General features: G+C 40.3%; 5 protein-coding genes and 1 non-coding gene across 7 annotated transcripts; 4 read left to right on the forward strand and 2 right to left on the reverse strand.

Moving 5' to 3' along the window:
* The first annotated feature begins 2,091 nt into the window (after positions 1 to 2,091).
* On the forward strand, positions 2,092 to 5,113 carry LOC125221847 (Vacuolar import/degradation, Vid27-related protein). Its single transcript, XM_048124140.2, has 2 exons — positions 2,092 to 3,987; positions 4,591 to 5,113. Exons 1-2 carry the CDS (start codon positions 2,359 to 2,361, stop codon positions 4,873 to 4,875), a joined length of 1,914 nt encoding a protein of 637 aa, XP_047980097.1. The 5' UTR covers positions 2,092 to 2,358; the 3' UTR covers positions 4,876 to 5,113.
* Positions 5,114 to 5,297: 184 nt separating this feature from the next.
* TRNAR-CCU (transfer RNA arginine (anticodon CCU)) lies at positions 5,298 to 5,370 on the reverse strand. The gene has a single exon. It is a non-coding gene; the product is annotated as a tRNA-Arg (tRNA).
* Positions 5,371 to 5,898: 528 nt separating this feature from the next.
* LOC125218260 (Leucine-rich repeat (LRR) family protein) lies at positions 5,899 to 8,888 on the forward strand. Its single transcript, XM_048119896.2, has 9 exons — positions 5,899 to 6,048; positions 6,220 to 6,769; positions 7,043 to 7,506; positions 7,572 to 7,707; positions 7,782 to 7,853; positions 8,224 to 8,292; positions 8,380 to 8,451; positions 8,537 to 8,608; positions 8,692 to 8,888. Exons 1-9 carry the CDS (start codon positions 5,976 to 5,978, stop codon positions 8,699 to 8,701), a joined length of 1,518 nt encoding a protein of 505 aa, XP_047975853.1. The 5' UTR covers positions 5,899 to 5,975; the 3' UTR covers positions 8,702 to 8,888.
* A 95-nt stretch (positions 8,889 to 8,983) lies between these two features.
* SCO2 (protein disulfide isomerase) lies at positions 8,984 to 11,454 on the forward strand. 2 transcript variants are annotated; one of them, XM_048122733.2, is made up of 3 exons: positions 8,984 to 9,464; positions 10,104 to 10,230; positions 11,117 to 11,454. In XM_048122733.2, exons 1-3 carry the CDS (start codon positions 9,069 to 9,071, stop codon positions 11,191 to 11,193), a joined length of 600 nt encoding a protein of 199 aa, XP_047978690.2. In that variant the 5' UTR covers positions 8,984 to 9,068; the 3' UTR covers positions 11,194 to 11,454. The 2 variants fall into 2 exon arrangements, with proteins under 2 accessions (XP_047978690.2, XP_088920542.1); XM_089064416.1 differs by having other exon boundaries at positions 8,986 to 9,464; positions 11,120 to 11,454.
* Positions 11,455 to 11,622: 168 nt separating this feature from the next.
* CML30 (Calcium-binding EF-hand family protein) lies at positions 11,623 to 12,354 on the forward strand. Its single transcript, XM_089064442.1, has one exon. It carries the CDS (start codon positions 11,684 to 11,686, stop codon positions 12,239 to 12,241), a length of 558 nt encoding a protein of 185 aa, XP_088920568.1. The 5' UTR covers positions 11,623 to 11,683; the 3' UTR covers positions 12,242 to 12,354.
* Positions 12,355 to 12,563: 209 nt separating this feature from the next.
* On the reverse strand, positions 12,564 to 14,893 carry LOC125185479 (Tetratricopeptide repeat (TPR)-like superfamily protein). Its single transcript, XM_048082008.2, has one exon. The coding sequence runs from the start codon at positions 14,831 to 14,833 to the stop codon at positions 12,824 to 12,826; it is 2,010 nt and encodes a 669-aa protein (XP_047937965.1). The 5' UTR covers positions 14,834 to 14,893; the 3' UTR covers positions 12,564 to 12,823.
* Between the last annotated feature and the right edge of the window lie 970 nt (positions 14,894 to 15,863).

Here is a 15,863-nt window from a genome sequence, read left to right on the forward strand (position 1 = left end):
CACTTGTATGGAACGAGACAGTAAATTTCTTCACATTGATCAAAGGGTTAGTATGAAGTACTTAACACACAGATACTAGTAGACATATTCAAACATGTGTAATCAAGAGCACTAAAAATGTACCTCAAGAATTAAACCAGTGGGTATTTTCCAAAGATGAAGAAGATCTGGAGTAGTATGTTTTTCTTGTACCACTGAGGCAGTAAATTTTGCATCAAGAGAATAGCAGGGGAAACTCATAACAGGAAAATAAAAATTGCATATGAAAATGATAAGGAATAGATCAAGTTTCCCATGGGAAAAAGATGGTGCAACTGAAATATTTTTTTGCAGAACTGAGGCATGTGCACATAATAGAGAACTAATGTAAGAATTGTGACCTATTTAGTTCAAATATAAGATGATTGTAGCAAATATATATTTACCTCATCTTTATGATTGATTACAAAGGAGCCAACTTCAACATAATGACTAGCATTAGAAGAAAGCAAGAAAGGTCCATCCGGAATCCAGTATGTCATTATCAGATAACCTTTCTTCGCTTGATGAGATGGATACCTAGTCAAAGTACAATCTCACACATGATCAAAATAATAGCAACAACACATAAAAAATTCTTACTTTTTGATCCTGCATCATTTGAATATCAATCAAAATATGTAAAGTACTATCTGTAAATGCTAATCCATAACAATATAGTCCATCTATTTATAATTCAGCTAACCATGATAGCCAATAATTACAAAATATATTTAACTAACTAGGATAGACTGTGTATGAACTTCATCAACTATGACATGAACTGTTACCATTTCAATAGAGAATAGTATAGAAAAGACAAAGGAAGATGAGGATTTGATACATACATGCCAATTTTATATTGCATTTCACGAAAGGAACATAACGATCTACTATACAACATAAGCATTTTAGGTCAGTCATTTACACAAACAATTGATGTGCAATCAATTTAACTACTCCACAAAAGAATAATTTCAAAATGCAGAATGCAATAAATTCAAAATATACAATTTTAAAATGAAAAGTGTTAACATTGCAATCAACAACAACAATTTAGCAATCAAAATTTACCTGAAGAATGTGGACAGGATGAAATAGAGAAGTTGGAAGTGCATACGTAGTGAAGCGATGATGTGAAATCGCGGATGTACGTCTTCGATTTGATTAGGGGATGTGCAATGAGCAATTGCTTGGAGAACGAGCGGTCCGATCACCGTGATGTTTGATTCCAGAGCTTCTCCGGCGATCATCATCAGATTTACGCTCAGCTTGAGCGATCGTTAACGGCAGCGGCGGAACGGCGGCGACATGCGGCTGAAATGCGACGGCAAAGCTAGGGCTGCGACATTGAGGTTGTGTGGAGGAAGGGAGAGAAGTGATGGTTAATTAGAGAGGGTTAATTAGATCGTAGAGGGAGTGGGAGAACTTTAATGTGCCTCTAATCAATCTAATTAAGGACACTTCTATAATGTGTCTCCAATGCTTTCTTGAGTGAAGGACGCTTTTATCTGCGTCTCAAATTTTAGCAATTCTTGGAAAAATTACAACGCAAGGAATTGCGTCCTAAAATCTGCGTCCTTATTGATTGCATTTATTGTAGTGAGTCAATAGTGACAATATTACACCCAATATTCGGTCGGTTTATAACAAGATTCGGTTAATTGATGCATAAACTTGTTAGTTACGATAAAGTAAAGATTTAGATGAATTAATTGACTTATTTTGATTGACTAATGAAGAAAGAGATTTCAACAAAAGCGAAGAATGATAGTATTCACCAAAGTTTGTACTCAATACTCGATTACATCTAAATCATCTTTAAAAAAAAGTAAAGAGCTTCTTAAGTTTAAACTTTGAATTATAATAATAAAAAAACACATGCTATAAAATTAGTAATAAAAATTAATAAGAGAAAATTTCAAACTTAGTAGGGAGTATAACGAAACACGATTTATCCGCGGCCTAAACACTGACGGTTACAGTTGCTTCGCAACTACGCAATGCTAACACGTGTCGCCGACTTTGTTATTTAAAAGCCACCGTGTCCCACACATGACCACTTTCCCAATTCATTCCAAAATCTCCTCAAAATCACCGCTAAATTCTCAATCATCACTCAATTTCAAATTAAAATTTTCAGCTCCTCATTCAGATTGTTTAGTCGAATTCGAAATAAAACTTTTAGCGCTCTTGATTCAGATTGTATACTCAAATTCGAAATAAAATCTCAGCTCCTAGTTGAGATTTATTTTTGGGGGAAAAAGGTTGTGAATTCTCCAAAAATTGAACTGATTTTTTTGTTTGACTGTAATTTTCCGGAGGCGGAGCGCCACCACCATGGGCGGTTCACAGAGTCGCGAAGGGCTCGAACTTTCCGATTCGGAATATTCCGATCAGGAGGAGGAAGAGGAAATCCAGGAGCACGCAGAGGATCGCTCCCCACAGGTCAGTGCAAAAACCCTAGATGAAGTCGATTCAAGGCTGCAGGCTTTAAAGCTCAAGTACCCGAGTAATGCGTCTCCGTCGCCTCGGAAGCCTAAAGTTGACTTAAGGAACGCCGTTAAGCTTTACCTTCACATCGGCGGCAACACGCCCAAGGCGAAGTGGGTGGTCTCTGAGAAGCTTTGTTACTATAAATTTGTTAACAAGTTGAAAATCGACGACGAGGACGAGTATGATGAAGACGAATTGCGTCGTGGGGAAGGATTTTGGGTTTTGAAAATTGGGGAGAAGATCGGTGTTAGGGTTTCCACGGATTTGCAGATGAAGTTCTTCGGGGACCAGAGGAGGGTTGATTTTGTGGATAGAGGCGTTTGGGCGTTGAAATTTTTCGTGGATGAGGAGTATAGGGGTTTTGTGACTAAATTTCAGGATTGTTTGTTTGAGAATGTTTATGGATTGAGAGCTACGGAAGAGAACAAATTGAAGATATATGGGAAGGAGTTTATAGGTTGGGTGAAGCCAGAGGAGTCGGATGATGCAATGTGGGAGGATGCAGATGATGGTGAATGGAAGACTCCAGATAAGAGGCCGGTGGATTTCCCGGAGAGGGAGAGCCAGGATTTGTTGGAGGAGTTTGAGGAGGCGGCAACGGGTGGAGGGATTCAGAGCTTGGCTTTGGGGGCATTGGATAACAGTTTCTTGGTTAGTGATTCAGGAGTTCAGGTTGTCAAGAACTTTAGTCATGGGATTCATGGGAAAGGGGTTTATGTCAAGTTTGATGACAATAACTTGGGATCGAGTTCTGGAAACTCCGCAACTCCAAAGAAGGGGCTTTTAATGAGGGGAGAGACGAATATGATGCTGATGAGTCCATTGAAGGGAGGGAAGTCACCTACAACTGGGCTTCGCCAGTTGGATATTGAGACAGGGAAGATTGTCACAGAGTGGAAGTTTGCAAAAGATGGGGTTGATATCACTATGAAAGATATCACTAGTGATTCAAAGGGTTCACAATTGGACCCTTCGGAATCGACTTTCTTGGGTCTGGATAACAACAATCTGTGTCAGTGGGATATGCGGGACAGGAAGGGAGTGGTTCAGAAGATCACAGATACCAATCCGCCAGTGCTGCATTGGACCCAAGGTCACATGTTCTCGAGAGGGACCAACTTTCAATGTTTTGCAACGGCTGGGGATGGTTCCATTGTTGTTGGGTCGCTTGATGGGAAGATTAGACTGTACTCAAGGACCTCGATGAGGCAGGCGAAAACTGCATTCCCTGGCCTTGGTTCGCCCATAACATCGGTTGATGTTACTTATGATGGGAAGTGGGTGTTGGGTACCACAGATACGTATTTGATCTTGATATGCACTTTGTTCACGGATAAGGATGGTAAGACGAAAACTGGCTTTTCTGGTCGGATGGGAAACAAGATTCCAGCTCCGAGGTTACTGAAGCTCACTCCTGTTGATGCACATCTGGCTGGAGATGGTAATAAATTCCATGCTGGTCATTTCTCTTGGGTAAGTTACTCTTGCAGATATAATGCCTTTTAACCCTTTTGATTATAAATGCATTTGTATGACTTACATGCTTGAGTATGCATCTGCTTGCAAATAGGCATAGCCCTTCAATCCTTATATATATGCTATTTTTGTCTGTTATGTTAATGTGCTGTGTATTCCCATATAATCCTTTTGTGTTATCACATTTAAAGTAGTTGATCTGTTGGACTTGAATCTTCTTTATGATTAGTTGTTTGCTTGTTACGATTTATATTGATATTGCACACGGATGCCCTGTTTGATAGACCTCGTCCATACTGCTTAATCGTGATCACAGAATCTCCCTTCCAAGGGAAGCCTTTGGTCAAATTCTCAATAAGCATGTGGTTTCTTCGTTTGTGAATTTTGATATTAAAGCCATAGATAATCAAGTTAACCATATCAACCACTTGGTACATATATGTATGTGCGTGTATTCTACCCTGCAGTTTGGTTCCTTTAGAGATTGCAAACTAAGTAATGCTTAAATTTCTTCATTTTATTATGTGATTGAATGCAGTGTTTGAGTTTTGGTTTTGATTATGTCCTTTGAATTGAATGCGTACTTGTCGAATTTGTCAGGTTACGGAGAGTGGTAAGCAAGAAAAGCATCTGGTTGCTACGGTGGGGAAGTTCAGCGTGATATGGAACTTTCAGCAGGTGAAGAACAGCGCGCATCACTGCTACGAGAAGCAGCAAGGGCTCAAGAGCTGCTACTGCTACAAGATAGTATTGAAGGACGAATCCATAATTGAGAGCCGGTTCATGCACGACAAATTTGCAGTGGGGAGTTCCCCTGAAGCTCCGCTGGTTGTGGCGACTCCGATGAAAGTAACTTCCTTCAGCATGTCTGGGAAACGAAGATGAGGATGTTGTTTGGCTTAGTTGGTTGTTTAATTTACCTGCTCCATAATATGGTTTGGTGTGTAGAGATGGAGATGTGGTTTTATTTTCATTTCATTGTTGGGGTATTTAGAGTATTTTTTTTTTCTTGTAAAGGGGATTGATTTGATTCTTCACTATTTGTTTCTGTGTATTTCCCAAGTCCAAACTGTCCAAATTGAAGTATTAGGAGAAGTATGATTTGGATGTTTTGAGTTGCAAAGCTGTTGCCTCATTTGGCAAGAAACATGTGTATCTCAACAGACCAAACAAGAATTTGAAATGATAGTGAAAATTTCAAATATGTAACCAAAATAAATAAATAAAATATAGAAATGAGGATGATGAAATAAATAAATATTTCTAGAAATTTAAAAAAAGAAGTCAAATAAAATTAAAACATTATTCGCGCCAGGTAGGGGTCGAACCTACGACTTTCTACTTAGGAAACAGACGCTCTATCCACTGAGCTACAGGCGCTTGATGTTTGTCATAATAACATTTTATTTGTTTAATCCACATTAAAGATAATTCTACTTTCATTTTAATGAACCATACAATACTCGTAGCATTTATCTGAAGAGCACTCTTCTTCTTGGAAGGAATTATTTTGAGCTGGAGGGTTTAATAGAAATGGAAAAAGAAAGAAAAGAAAATGAAAATATGGAAAAATAAGATCATTTTGATTGTGGCTCATAAATATGACTAAAAATAAGAGAATTTTAATATGTTTTGACGGCTATCTTATTTATATGCCAAACTCATTATGCATTTGCACAATGAAAAATTACACTAGACTAGCATACAAATTATCACATAAATCAACTAGTTATTTCTCCATTATACTTCACCACGACGCAACATTAATATTAAATTGGGGAATTTAAGGTGGAGAAAAATGGGATTTAACTAAAGCTCAAGGCTTAGTCAATTGTTATAGCAATCTATCTTCAAGCATAGCCCCTCATGCACACCATCCCCCCTAAATCCATGTCCAACTTCCCCATTCCATATTCCACCATTTCTCTCTCTCCAACCTCCCTCTCTCCCCTCCCTCGCCGGAAACTTCCTCCATCTCCGCTGCCATGTCTGCCGGCGTCTTCCTCCTATGGCTCGTCAGCATCCCCCTCTTAATCCAGGCTGCACGACAACCTAGAGGTTCGTTCTTTACACGTTGTATAAATAGTTGTGCAAAAACATCCGTCATCAAAATAAATCATAAAATAATTTCCTTTCAACATTTCGAATACGAATTTTAGAGAACATAGCCTACATAAAAAAAATTCGTATGTAGAATTTGATCCAAATCTTGTTCAATTCTACACATAGATTACCTCATAAGTTGCGGCGCTACAACCGAAATTAAAGAAGGGGCTCTAACATACATTCCCGACAACGATTTCATCTCTAGTGGCAACACGACAACCATACAACGGACCGACATCTTCCCTCGGCTGCAAACCCTTCGATTCTTCCCAAACGCCCATGCCACAAAGCATTGCTACAGTTTCCCAGTGATCAGGGGCTCCAGGTATCTCATCAAGACCGTATACTTCTATGGGGGTTTCGACGGAGGAAGCGCGCCGCCAGTGTTCGACCAGATCATTGACGGCACCAAGTGGAGCACTGTCAACACGACGGAGGATTTTGCTAGCGGGGGATCGTCGTTCTACGAGGCCGTCGTCGCCGCCCAGAACAAGATCCTGAGCGTATGCCTGGCTAGGAACCAGCACACCCCTGCTGGTTCCAGCCCTTTTATCTCGTCTCTCGAGGTGCATTACCTCGAGAGCTCTGTCTACAACTCCACCAACTTCGACAAAGCGATGTTGATGACAGTTGCCAGAAGTAGGTTTGGCTCGCATGACGATGCCATCATTAGGTACTTTTAATTTAAATGATAAATTACTTCCTCCGTCCCAAGATATTAGAGCACAGGAATTTAGGAGATGTTGTTTAGTGGTGTAAGTGGAGTTGGTAGTAAAGTAAATTTTTACCATAAATAGAAATGACTCAAATATGTTGAGACACCTCAAAAAGAAATAAGGGTCTAATATTTTGGGACGGAAGGAGTATATCAAATCAAACATCACAACTGTCATGTCAACATCTTTCCCCTTTGACTAATAGATTAAAGTCTCTGAGGACTTTGCAGTTACCCAGACGATATTTTTAACCGGTTCTGGGAGCCATACAAGGACGAGAGCCCGTTCGTGACGAGCAACTCGAACGTGACAACGACGTTGTTTTGGAACATCCCACCACAAAAGGCGTTTGCGTCGGCCCTGACAACGAGCCGGGGAAAGACACTAACGCTGAACTGGCCGGCTTTTCCGCTAACAAGCGGGCTCTACTACATCGCGCTCTACTTCCAAGACAGCCGAAGCCCGAGCCCGTACAGCTGGAGAGTTTTCGACGTTCAAATCAACGGCCACTTCTTCTTCCAACAAATGAACGTCACAGAGACCGGGCAGGGCGTGGTTGGAACCAACTGGCCTCTCTCCGGAAAAGTCGTGATCACCCTGTCTCCGTCTCCGAGTGCTCCGGTGGGGCCACTCATCAACGCCGCCGAGATCCTCCAGCTCCTGCCCTATGGAAACAAGACTCTCACTAGAGATGGTATGTTTTTTAGTGAAACTTTTTGTGTTTGGTGAAATGTGATGATTTGGAAGTATGAATGTCAGCGGCGGCGATGGAGGAGTTGAGGAAGGAGTTGGTGAATCCGCCGGAGGATTGGGCGGCGGATCCTTGCATGCCGGTGGGGCATTCATGGGGCGGCGTTCATTGCACCAGCACCGAACCCTTTCGTGTTGTGTCTTTGTGAGTTTGAGTTTCAATTCACAATGTTGAATGAATGTTGAATTGTAAAGGATTTTGACCAAGTGTGGATGTAGGAATCTAACCGGTTATGGATTATCTGGGAAGTTGTCTCCGAGTATATCTAGATTGACTGCAATCCGGCACATGTAAGTTTTATCGCAAAATCATGAAGTTTGATCAAGTTCTGACTAGTTCCGTAACTTTAAAATTTGGTCGAGAAAACTACGAAGTTTAACATTGTTTGTCATTATTGCATGGCGAAATATTCAGGAGGCCTACGTATATGACATATTTGTCTCAAATTGATGATGTTGGATTAGTAGGTGATAAGTGTGTTGTCAAATTGAAAAAGATTCTGAATATGAACATTCGTGTGGAGATATAAACCCAAATTTTGTGATTTTTTTAATTGATTTTGAAAGTTGCTTGACGGACCATAAGTTAACCAAATTTCATGATTTTTTTTTCCTATTTAATGACCTTTTATGTGATTGGGAGGTGATGGTGAGTGTGCAGTTGGCTTGGAGACAACAAGTTTCATGGTGTGATACCTGATATGAGCCCCTTGAAAGCTCTAGAAACTCTGTGAGTTGTGGAAATTCATTCATGAAATGGTGATTAGTGTTTTATTTGCGTTTATGCAAATTGTGACAAAATTTATTGTGGAAAAAGGCATTTGGAGAATAATCAGTTTGAAGGACCGGTTCCTCCTTCCTTGGGACAGCTGCCGAATCTTCACGAAGTGTAATCTTCTCATCTTCATTTGTTACTCTAAGTGGAACATATCTTATTCGACATGAAATTTTATGCAATGTTGTTTTGTATATAGGTTTCTCCAGCACAACAAGCTGAATAGTAGCGTTCCAGAGCCTCTCACCAAAAGAGACGGTCTCAGTGTCCGGTAATTCTCTCTTTATCTCTCTAGATTTGGTGATTAATCTGCAGAGATGTAATGCATATATGGTCTCATGATTTGATGATCAGACTAGCCTAGGAAAATGCAGCACTTCAAGGAGATGTGATGATGAGCTGAGGTGAAATCAAGAGGGGGAGATTCTTGCTTTAACTCTATTGGAATGGAGATATGTACAGTGTGTGAATATATATTTGCTTGCTATTTTTTACAATTTCTTCAATTATTGACAACATATTTATACAAAATCGCACTTAATTGCTTCAAAGTCAACGTTGAGCAGAAAAAATGCAAAAAATAAAAATGAAGAATGTCGTGTAAAACGCCACGGCATAATTAATTAAAATTTTACATTTCCTTTATTATTTCAACACTTTTCTCTCTCTCTACAAAATCTGTTATGTTATCTTCCTCTAACTGTCAAAAAAATTGAGGATACTTATATGGAATGTTGCCGATAAACCCTACCTCAATTCTCCCCCTTTCCAACCCTCCGATTTTCTCATTTCCGCAATTTCTCTCTCCATCCTTCCCTACCTTCCGCTGCCGAGCCGCCGCCGACAGCGGTTTCCCGCGCTCCTGGTTCAGTTCCGCTGCAGCTTCGGACGCCGCCGCAGTCGGAATCGGGAATAGTTTTCCGGATAACCTAGGCTCCGGCGCTGCTAGTGGGAGCAGTAATAGCAAGAGCGCCAAGGCTAATTCGAAAGAGAGATGGGCGCGAGATCGGGAGAGCTACATGACCGACGCCGACGATGCGCTGCCGCTCCCCATGACTCATCCTGATTCCTCCCCCGTGTCGCCGGAGGAAATCGATAAGAGGCTCAGTTGCGATCCTGAGATAGAGGTAATTTTTTTTTTTAAATTCCTGGCCGTGGGGAATTACTGCTTCAAACGGTGTTTAATGTCGTAATGTTTGTTTCTATTGAGTGCGAATTATGATTTGGATTAGGTTTTACGATTTCGAGTATGGCATTGTTTCTGAGGATGGGATGTTTGAAAGTGAAAGCACCGCTAATTTGATGAAATTGATGCCAATTTGAGTATGAATTTTATCACATTGATATTTACTGAAGCAGAAGCTGTATTTATCAATAGCATCATGTGGAGGGTTCAATGTTCAGTGTCAAATTTGGCGGAGTAGAATTTATTGAAATCTGTTCGTTGTGATTTAATTTCACCCTGTATTTCGAATAAATACGATAAAAAAAAGTTTTTCATAGTTCAGGAAAAAGGGGGATTTCCTCTCCAGCTTTGCTCTCACTTGCTGCTTCCAAATAATTACGTTATATGAAACGTTGCGAATTTGATTTCTTGCAACTACTTATGGCGAGCAGTTTACTTTTACCTTCATATTTTCCTTGTATCTTTCAGTTTCTGATGTCTTGACAAGGAAAGTTGCTTTATTACTTTTTCATTTTTACTATAGTTGATAAACCAAGCTTCTGCTTGCTAGAATTGTTTAACATGTCTTCTGGAATTACAGGATTGCAAGCCAATGGTCTACGAATGGACTGGAAAGTGTCGTAGTTGCCAGGGATCTGGATTCGTGAGCTACTATAACAGAAGAGGAAAGGAAACTATCTGCAAATGCATACCTTGTCTTGGGATCGGTACTATTTGATTGTTTCTCAATCCCTCCTTCCAGTTAGCTTTTTTTTGTTTGTTCTTCTGTGTGCGAAACTTGGATTATTAGAGATTGAGGTAGCATAGAATCATTCTTAGAGGAAAATGTGAAGCATTGAATCTCTATGCCTTGCTGTCCATTTTACTGTAACCAGAAATTGGTTAGGATTTTTTACATACCAGCTATGAGAATACCGTTATACACACTTTTGTACTCCATTTCCTTGTACTTGAATTTAAGCAAATATAGGTTTAGCAAATGCCAATAGACACATTTGGTAAGAAAATTAGACAAAAGTTTATTTAGAACACAAGGTATTGATTTAATTCTGAAATGAGTATGGTGGTAAAACTATTAAAAGTGCACAGATGCTTCATTGTCACCTATCCAAAATGTTTTCCTTTCTCACGTGCAATGGATACAATTTTTTACTATGAGATTACTCGTTTCATCAGCTACCTTAGGTTACCCCTCAATGCTATGATTGCCATATCCTATAGTACTATATTTATTATGCTGTCAATTTTCATAGGATACGCATTACATCACTTCCTAGATTGGGAAGTCATATCATGTTTTGCTTGTGTTATTTTGTTTAGATCTTTTACAAGTTAGTTTTCCGTCCACATTTTTCTTTCACGCTAATTATAATGCTTCCACAAATAAAAGTCATAATGCACTACTTAATTGATATTATGCACGTTTGATGTGTCTATCTGCTTTAGGTGCTATCTAATGCAGATCTTCTGTCAGCATGAGGAAATTTTTGAATGTAAATCGCACTGGTTTCTCATCAACTTTTCATATGCAGAGCGAACATGTCTTTTAACTCATTTGAAGGATCAGAAACCTGATCTTTTCTTTCTTCTTAGCAGGATATGTGCAGAAGATAACGGGGCGGGATGATATTGATGTGATGGAGGACTTGGACAACGGAAGGCCATCTTGATTGATATGACCACATACACCACTTTTGCCTAATCCCAGAGTTGCCTACCAGAGATTCTTAAAGATGCACCATTATTGCAGTTTTTCGAATCATTGTAGGTCATTGTATTCTACCTATTTTTTCACAACTTTTTGAAAAGTCAGAGAATTGTATTGTATTTAGAAGGATAAACTTGCAAGAAAAGGGATATTGTAGAAAGATGGAATCAAGTAAACACATATAGCCACCGAATAAGATTATATTCTTCTCCTTTTGAAATTACCCACTTTCTGCGTCTTATTTGTAATTTTGTAGTACATAAGCATCTTGATTGTGTGTTTTCTAAGTAATCCATGAATAAAGTTATTCTTTGTTATCATTCAAGCATCAGAATAACTCCTACCATATGCTTACATAGATTTTGCTTATATATAGTTATACCGATGAGTCTCTTGGATTATCTCATATCTCATCCCTATCTCAAGAGCGTTTCTTGACCCAATCGAGAACGATGTCCAGTTTCAGTTTCCTCGACATGCAGTACAATCTGTCGAAGAAGAAGTTCCTGAAGAAGCCTTCGAGGTTGTTCTCTCGTGACAGGCAGACATCCAGCCTAGCACCCATTTACATGCCGAATGCAGAAGAGCTGAAGCAAGTTTTCAACAAGTTTGATTCCAACCGAGATGGGAAGATATCTCCGGAGGAGTATCAGGCTATATTGAAGGCATTGGGAAAGAAGAATCTGGTGAGGAACGAAGTGCAGAAGATATTTGAGGTTGCGGATTTGGATGGTGACGGTTTCATCGACTTCAATGAGTTTGTGGAGATGCAGAAGAAGGAAGGTGGGGTGAAGACGGTGGATCTGCATCGGGCCTTCGAGGCCTTTGACAAGGATAACGACGGGAAGATCACGGTGCAGGAGGTGTACGAGCTGCTGCGGAGGCTGGGAGAGCGATGCAGCCTGCAAGACTGCCAGAAAATGGTGCGAGCTGTCGATGCCAATGGTGATGGTGTGATCGACTCGGATGAGTTTGTCACTATGATGACTCGCACCATGATTAGATACTAGATTTGTTATTCCCCTCTCGTGATATGATTTCGAGCATTTGTGTTTTATTTCATCGATTAGGAAACACCCTTATGTGTATTCGAAATATGTTATGCTCAAGCTTGGTTCATTTAGTATCGAATTAATTCATTTAACGAACCAATTACTACCATACTCGAGCTTGGTTCATTTAGCTAACGAGTTTGAACGCCTCGAGCTGCTCGATTGATTTACAAACTCAACCCGGAATAAGTTCATCCGAAGTAGAACTATCGAAAATATTGATTACGATTTAAACATAACCACCAAAACGATTTCAGCTGTGGCATAACTTGCACAAAAATAACGAAGAGAAACAACTTCAAATTTAAGCTTAAATATATGCAGGGATAGTAACTAAAAACCCTTCCTACAGCATACCAGTTATCAATTCATCTCACTACTCAAGATACCTATTGACTGCAGTGACATTTGAATTTCATTGTGAATTGAACATAGATAAATGAAACTACATTCGACGAGCCAAAGAGATTCATTGCTCTATGTAAATCTAAGCATGATCATCAAGCCAAACTCCACCAGCAATGATCAGTGGGAAACTACTTACCAGTAGTCATTGCAAGAGCATTTGCCATCCTTGAAATGATGGAACCGCTTGTTGTCTCTCACAATCAACTCCCTCCCGACAACTCTGGACATAATCTTAATAGCATTGTGACAGTCACCACAGACACGAAGGTTCTTGATGATCCGAAGAGTTTGCCTTGCTGGAGTGCTGATCAGACCATATGCAATTGCTAGGCGCTCACTATGGTAGAGCAATGCCTGCTCCTTGGCTTCCTGATCAATGTCGTGAAGAACGTATCTTGTGTCAGGCACGTATGCTTGAGGTTTGTTCGCAGCCATTATCTTCTCCTCGTCCTTGTAGAGAGTGAGATTACGGAACTCAAGTATCCTGTTTCTCCCCACGAGCATGTTGAGGCGGGAGTGCTTCTTTGGGGGAGGAGTCGGGATCTTGTTTTTGACGGCCTTTGAAGGGTCGAGACTAATCAACAACTCCTCAGCATGATCTTCAAGCTCAATGTCTCCATGTATACGGGCATAGTTCATCAATGCCTCCCAAAACACAGCTGTAGGTTCAAATGGAAGAGACTCTATATACCCCTGAGCCTCAGCAAGATGTCCCAACTTACCAAGAACACCTAAAAGTCCCACATAATGTTCAATTCCAGGAGAAATCCCATAATCACTCTTCATTGAATCAAAATATATGAATCCCTCTTCAATAGCATCAGCATTAGCACAAGCTTCTAAAACAGCAAGAAAAGTCTCCCCATTCGGTGTCAAACCAGTTGTCTTCATCTGCTCAAACAATGCCAAACCATCATCACCAAGGCCATTCACTGCAAACCCATTAATCATCAAGTGCCAAGAATCCATATTTCTATCAACCATATGATCAAAAACTCTTTGTGCATCTGTCATACTTCCACACTTTGAGTACATATCAAGCACCTTATTAATTAATTCAAGATCACCCCTATGCACCGACCTCAAGAAGTAGTCGTGCACTTTCTTCGCCTCCTCAAACTTCTTCGAGTTCCCACACGCCTGGAAAAGCAAGCTAAAACACTCGGCATCTGCAAGCACTCCTTGATCCATGTGTTCAATTGCTTCCTTAACCTTACCCTCTCTGCTCAAACTAAGCAAGTCGACAACTAGCGTCACAACCGCGGTGGCTGCCTGATCTCTAATTGCTGGAACTCGGTTATCATTTGCCGCAGCTTGTCCATGTGATCCCCACTGGTTCTGGTGTTGCTGTTGAGGTTGAGCGTTATACCTATTTCCCCCTTGATTAACACCACCACCACTGGGGTAATTGTGTACCCGATTCGAGTTTTGTGGATAACCCTGGTTCTGAAATCCTCCTTGCTGAGGATAACCCCTCTCCAAATTCGGGGTTGGATTCGCTGCATATCCTTGATTCTGACTGTTGCTCCCGTGGTGCTGGTTAACGTTATCTCTCACCAAATTAGGGTTAGAATTCGGCGCATATCCTAGATTCTGACCATTCGAATTCGGCCTAAGTCCTTGATTCTGGTTATTTCCCCACTGATTTACATTATCCCTCACCGAATTCGTTCCCGAGTTCGGAGCATATCCTTGATTCGGCGGATACCTCTGGTTCTGCTGAAACCCCTGATCTGGAAAGTTAGGTCTAGGGTTTCCTCCTTGACTAGGACTGAAACTCCCTTGATTTGGATAACCTCGGCTCACTCCTCCATTCCTATTGCCGTAACCAGGGTCATAACCCTGATTATTCTGAAAATTATTGTTCCTCTGACCACCAGGGTGGTTACCGAAATCATTATTCTGTGGCGAGCTCTGATTGCCGGGATTCTGATTGTAATTGAACGAGGGAGCAGAGGAGGGAGCGTCTGGATGATGGAAATCACTGGGATAGGCGGAGGTGGAGAGAGGTTTGATTGCCGGGTGCCGGATTAGGGTTTTGGAAATTGAAATGAAGGGCGGAGAAGGGCGCACCATGTAGATAGAATAAGTGGCAGTAAAGGAGAATCGAGCTCGGATAATGGACGATAACGGCGACGCCATTTCCTAGTACAGATTTTTGTGAGAGAGAGAGAGAGGGATAGAGGGATAAACCCTACTGATAAATCATGGATGAAGAACTGTTTCGGTGTAATTCGGACTTTTAATTCGGGTCAGGGTTATTCACCCAATGGGCCGTTGCTAATCGGGCTGGCTTAGTAAATCTGCAGGCCCTAAATTTAGATTGGTTTGTTGGGTCCGAATTTGGGGTTGAAAACTGACTTGGGACTTGGTGTTTATTTTGCAAAGTTGCAGCTTTGTATTTCATGATCAATACTACCTGCGTCCGTGAAACTGTAATTTTGTAATTTTCAGATTTCCACAAAAAATAATTTTATTTTTAAAAGTTGAAAATTTCTTCCTTATATTTTACCTTATCAATTTATCATTAAAATCTGTGCTGTCCACAAATTGAACTATTAATCAGACATGTGAATAGTTTAATACAAAAAGAGATGTAAATGTAAGTTATACTTTAAAAGCAAACATGGCACAGTTGGATTTCAGGCTACCGAAATTGTAGTTGAAACCACACGAGCACAATTATGCGCGGAAAGACGTCCCAAGGGGAATAAAGTGACCAATTAGAAGGTGAAGGGAGGCTACAAAATAGCCGATCCTTGAATTACCCAAACCCTCTTCTCGCCCAGTAAAACAAACAAAACTAGGAAAGCATTGTTGACCAAGATATTTTCCACCATGATTATGTGAGACAAGTTGACGATGAGAGACGAATATGAAGTGACACGAGTACTTGTTAAAACTACCATTTGTAATTTAAAATTATGTATTCTAAGTTTTTTATTCAGTAATTTCAAATTTTGTATTGATTAAAAGTGTGACTGTCTTGTAAATGATCGAAGGAAGTGATGAGGGTCAGTGGGTCACCTATAACATCTCCTACTATACCATAAATATGAGTAACGGACCTTACCATTTCCTATAACATGAATGATAGACCTTACCAATACCATCACTTATCATATTTGTGTGCGTAGTAGAAGATATATAGCAGGAGATGTACACGTAACCA

The sequence above is a fragment of the Salvia hispanica genome, chromosome 1 (assembly GCF_029641045.1).
Source record: "Salvia hispanica isolate PSC_SH4W2 chromosome 1, Shi_PSC_v1, whole genome shotgun sequence".
Classification (NCBI taxonomy): domain Eukaryota; kingdom Viridiplantae; phylum Streptophyta; class Magnoliopsida; order Lamiales; family Lamiaceae; genus Salvia; species Salvia hispanica.

What these genes read in the sequence shown, in the direction of transcription:
- SCO2 (XM_048122733.2), top strand. Translation starts at nt 9,069, where the DNA reads ATGTTGCCGATAAACCCTACCTCAATTCTCCCCCTTTCCAACCCTCCG. An exon ending in GTTGCGATCCTGAGATAGAG is followed by an intron (nt 9,465 to 10,103) that starts GTAATTTTTTTT and finishes CTGGAATTACAG; the next exon opens with GATTGCAAGCCAATGGTCTA. An exon ending in CATACCTTGTCTTGGGATCG is followed by an intron (nt 10,231 to 11,116) that starts GTACTATTTGAT and finishes CTTTCTTCTTAG; the next exon opens with CAGGATATGTGCAGAAGATA.
- LOC125221847 (XM_048124140.2), top strand. Translation starts at nt 2,359, where the DNA reads ATGGGCGGTTCACAGAGTCGCGAAGGGCTCGAACTTTCCGATTCGGAA. An exon ending in ATGCTGGTCATTTCTCTTGG is followed by an intron (nt 3,988 to 4,590) that starts GTAAGTTACTCT and finishes CGAATTTGTCAG; the next exon opens with GTTACGGAGAGTGGTAAGCA.
- LOC125218260 (XM_048119896.2), top strand. Translation starts at nt 5,976, where the DNA reads ATGTCTGCCGGCGTCTTCCTCCTATGGCTCGTCAGCATCCCCCTCTTA. An exon ending in GGCTGCACGACAACCTAGAG is followed by an intron (nt 6,049 to 6,219) that starts GTTCGTTCTTTA and finishes TTCTACACATAG; the next exon opens with ATTACCTCATAAGTTGCGGC. An exon ending in CAAGACTCTCACTAGAGATG is followed by an intron (nt 7,507 to 7,571) that starts GTATGTTTTTTA and finishes TATGAATGTCAG; the next exon opens with CGGCGGCGATGGAGGAGTTG.
- CML30 (XM_089064442.1), top strand. Translation starts at nt 11,684, where the DNA reads ATGTCCAGTTTCAGTTTCCTCGACATGCAGTACAATCTGTCGAAGAAG.
- LOC125185479 (XM_048082008.2), bottom strand. Translation starts at nt 14,833, where the DNA reads ATGGCGTCGCCGTTATCGTCCATTATCCGAGCTCGATTCTCCTTTACT.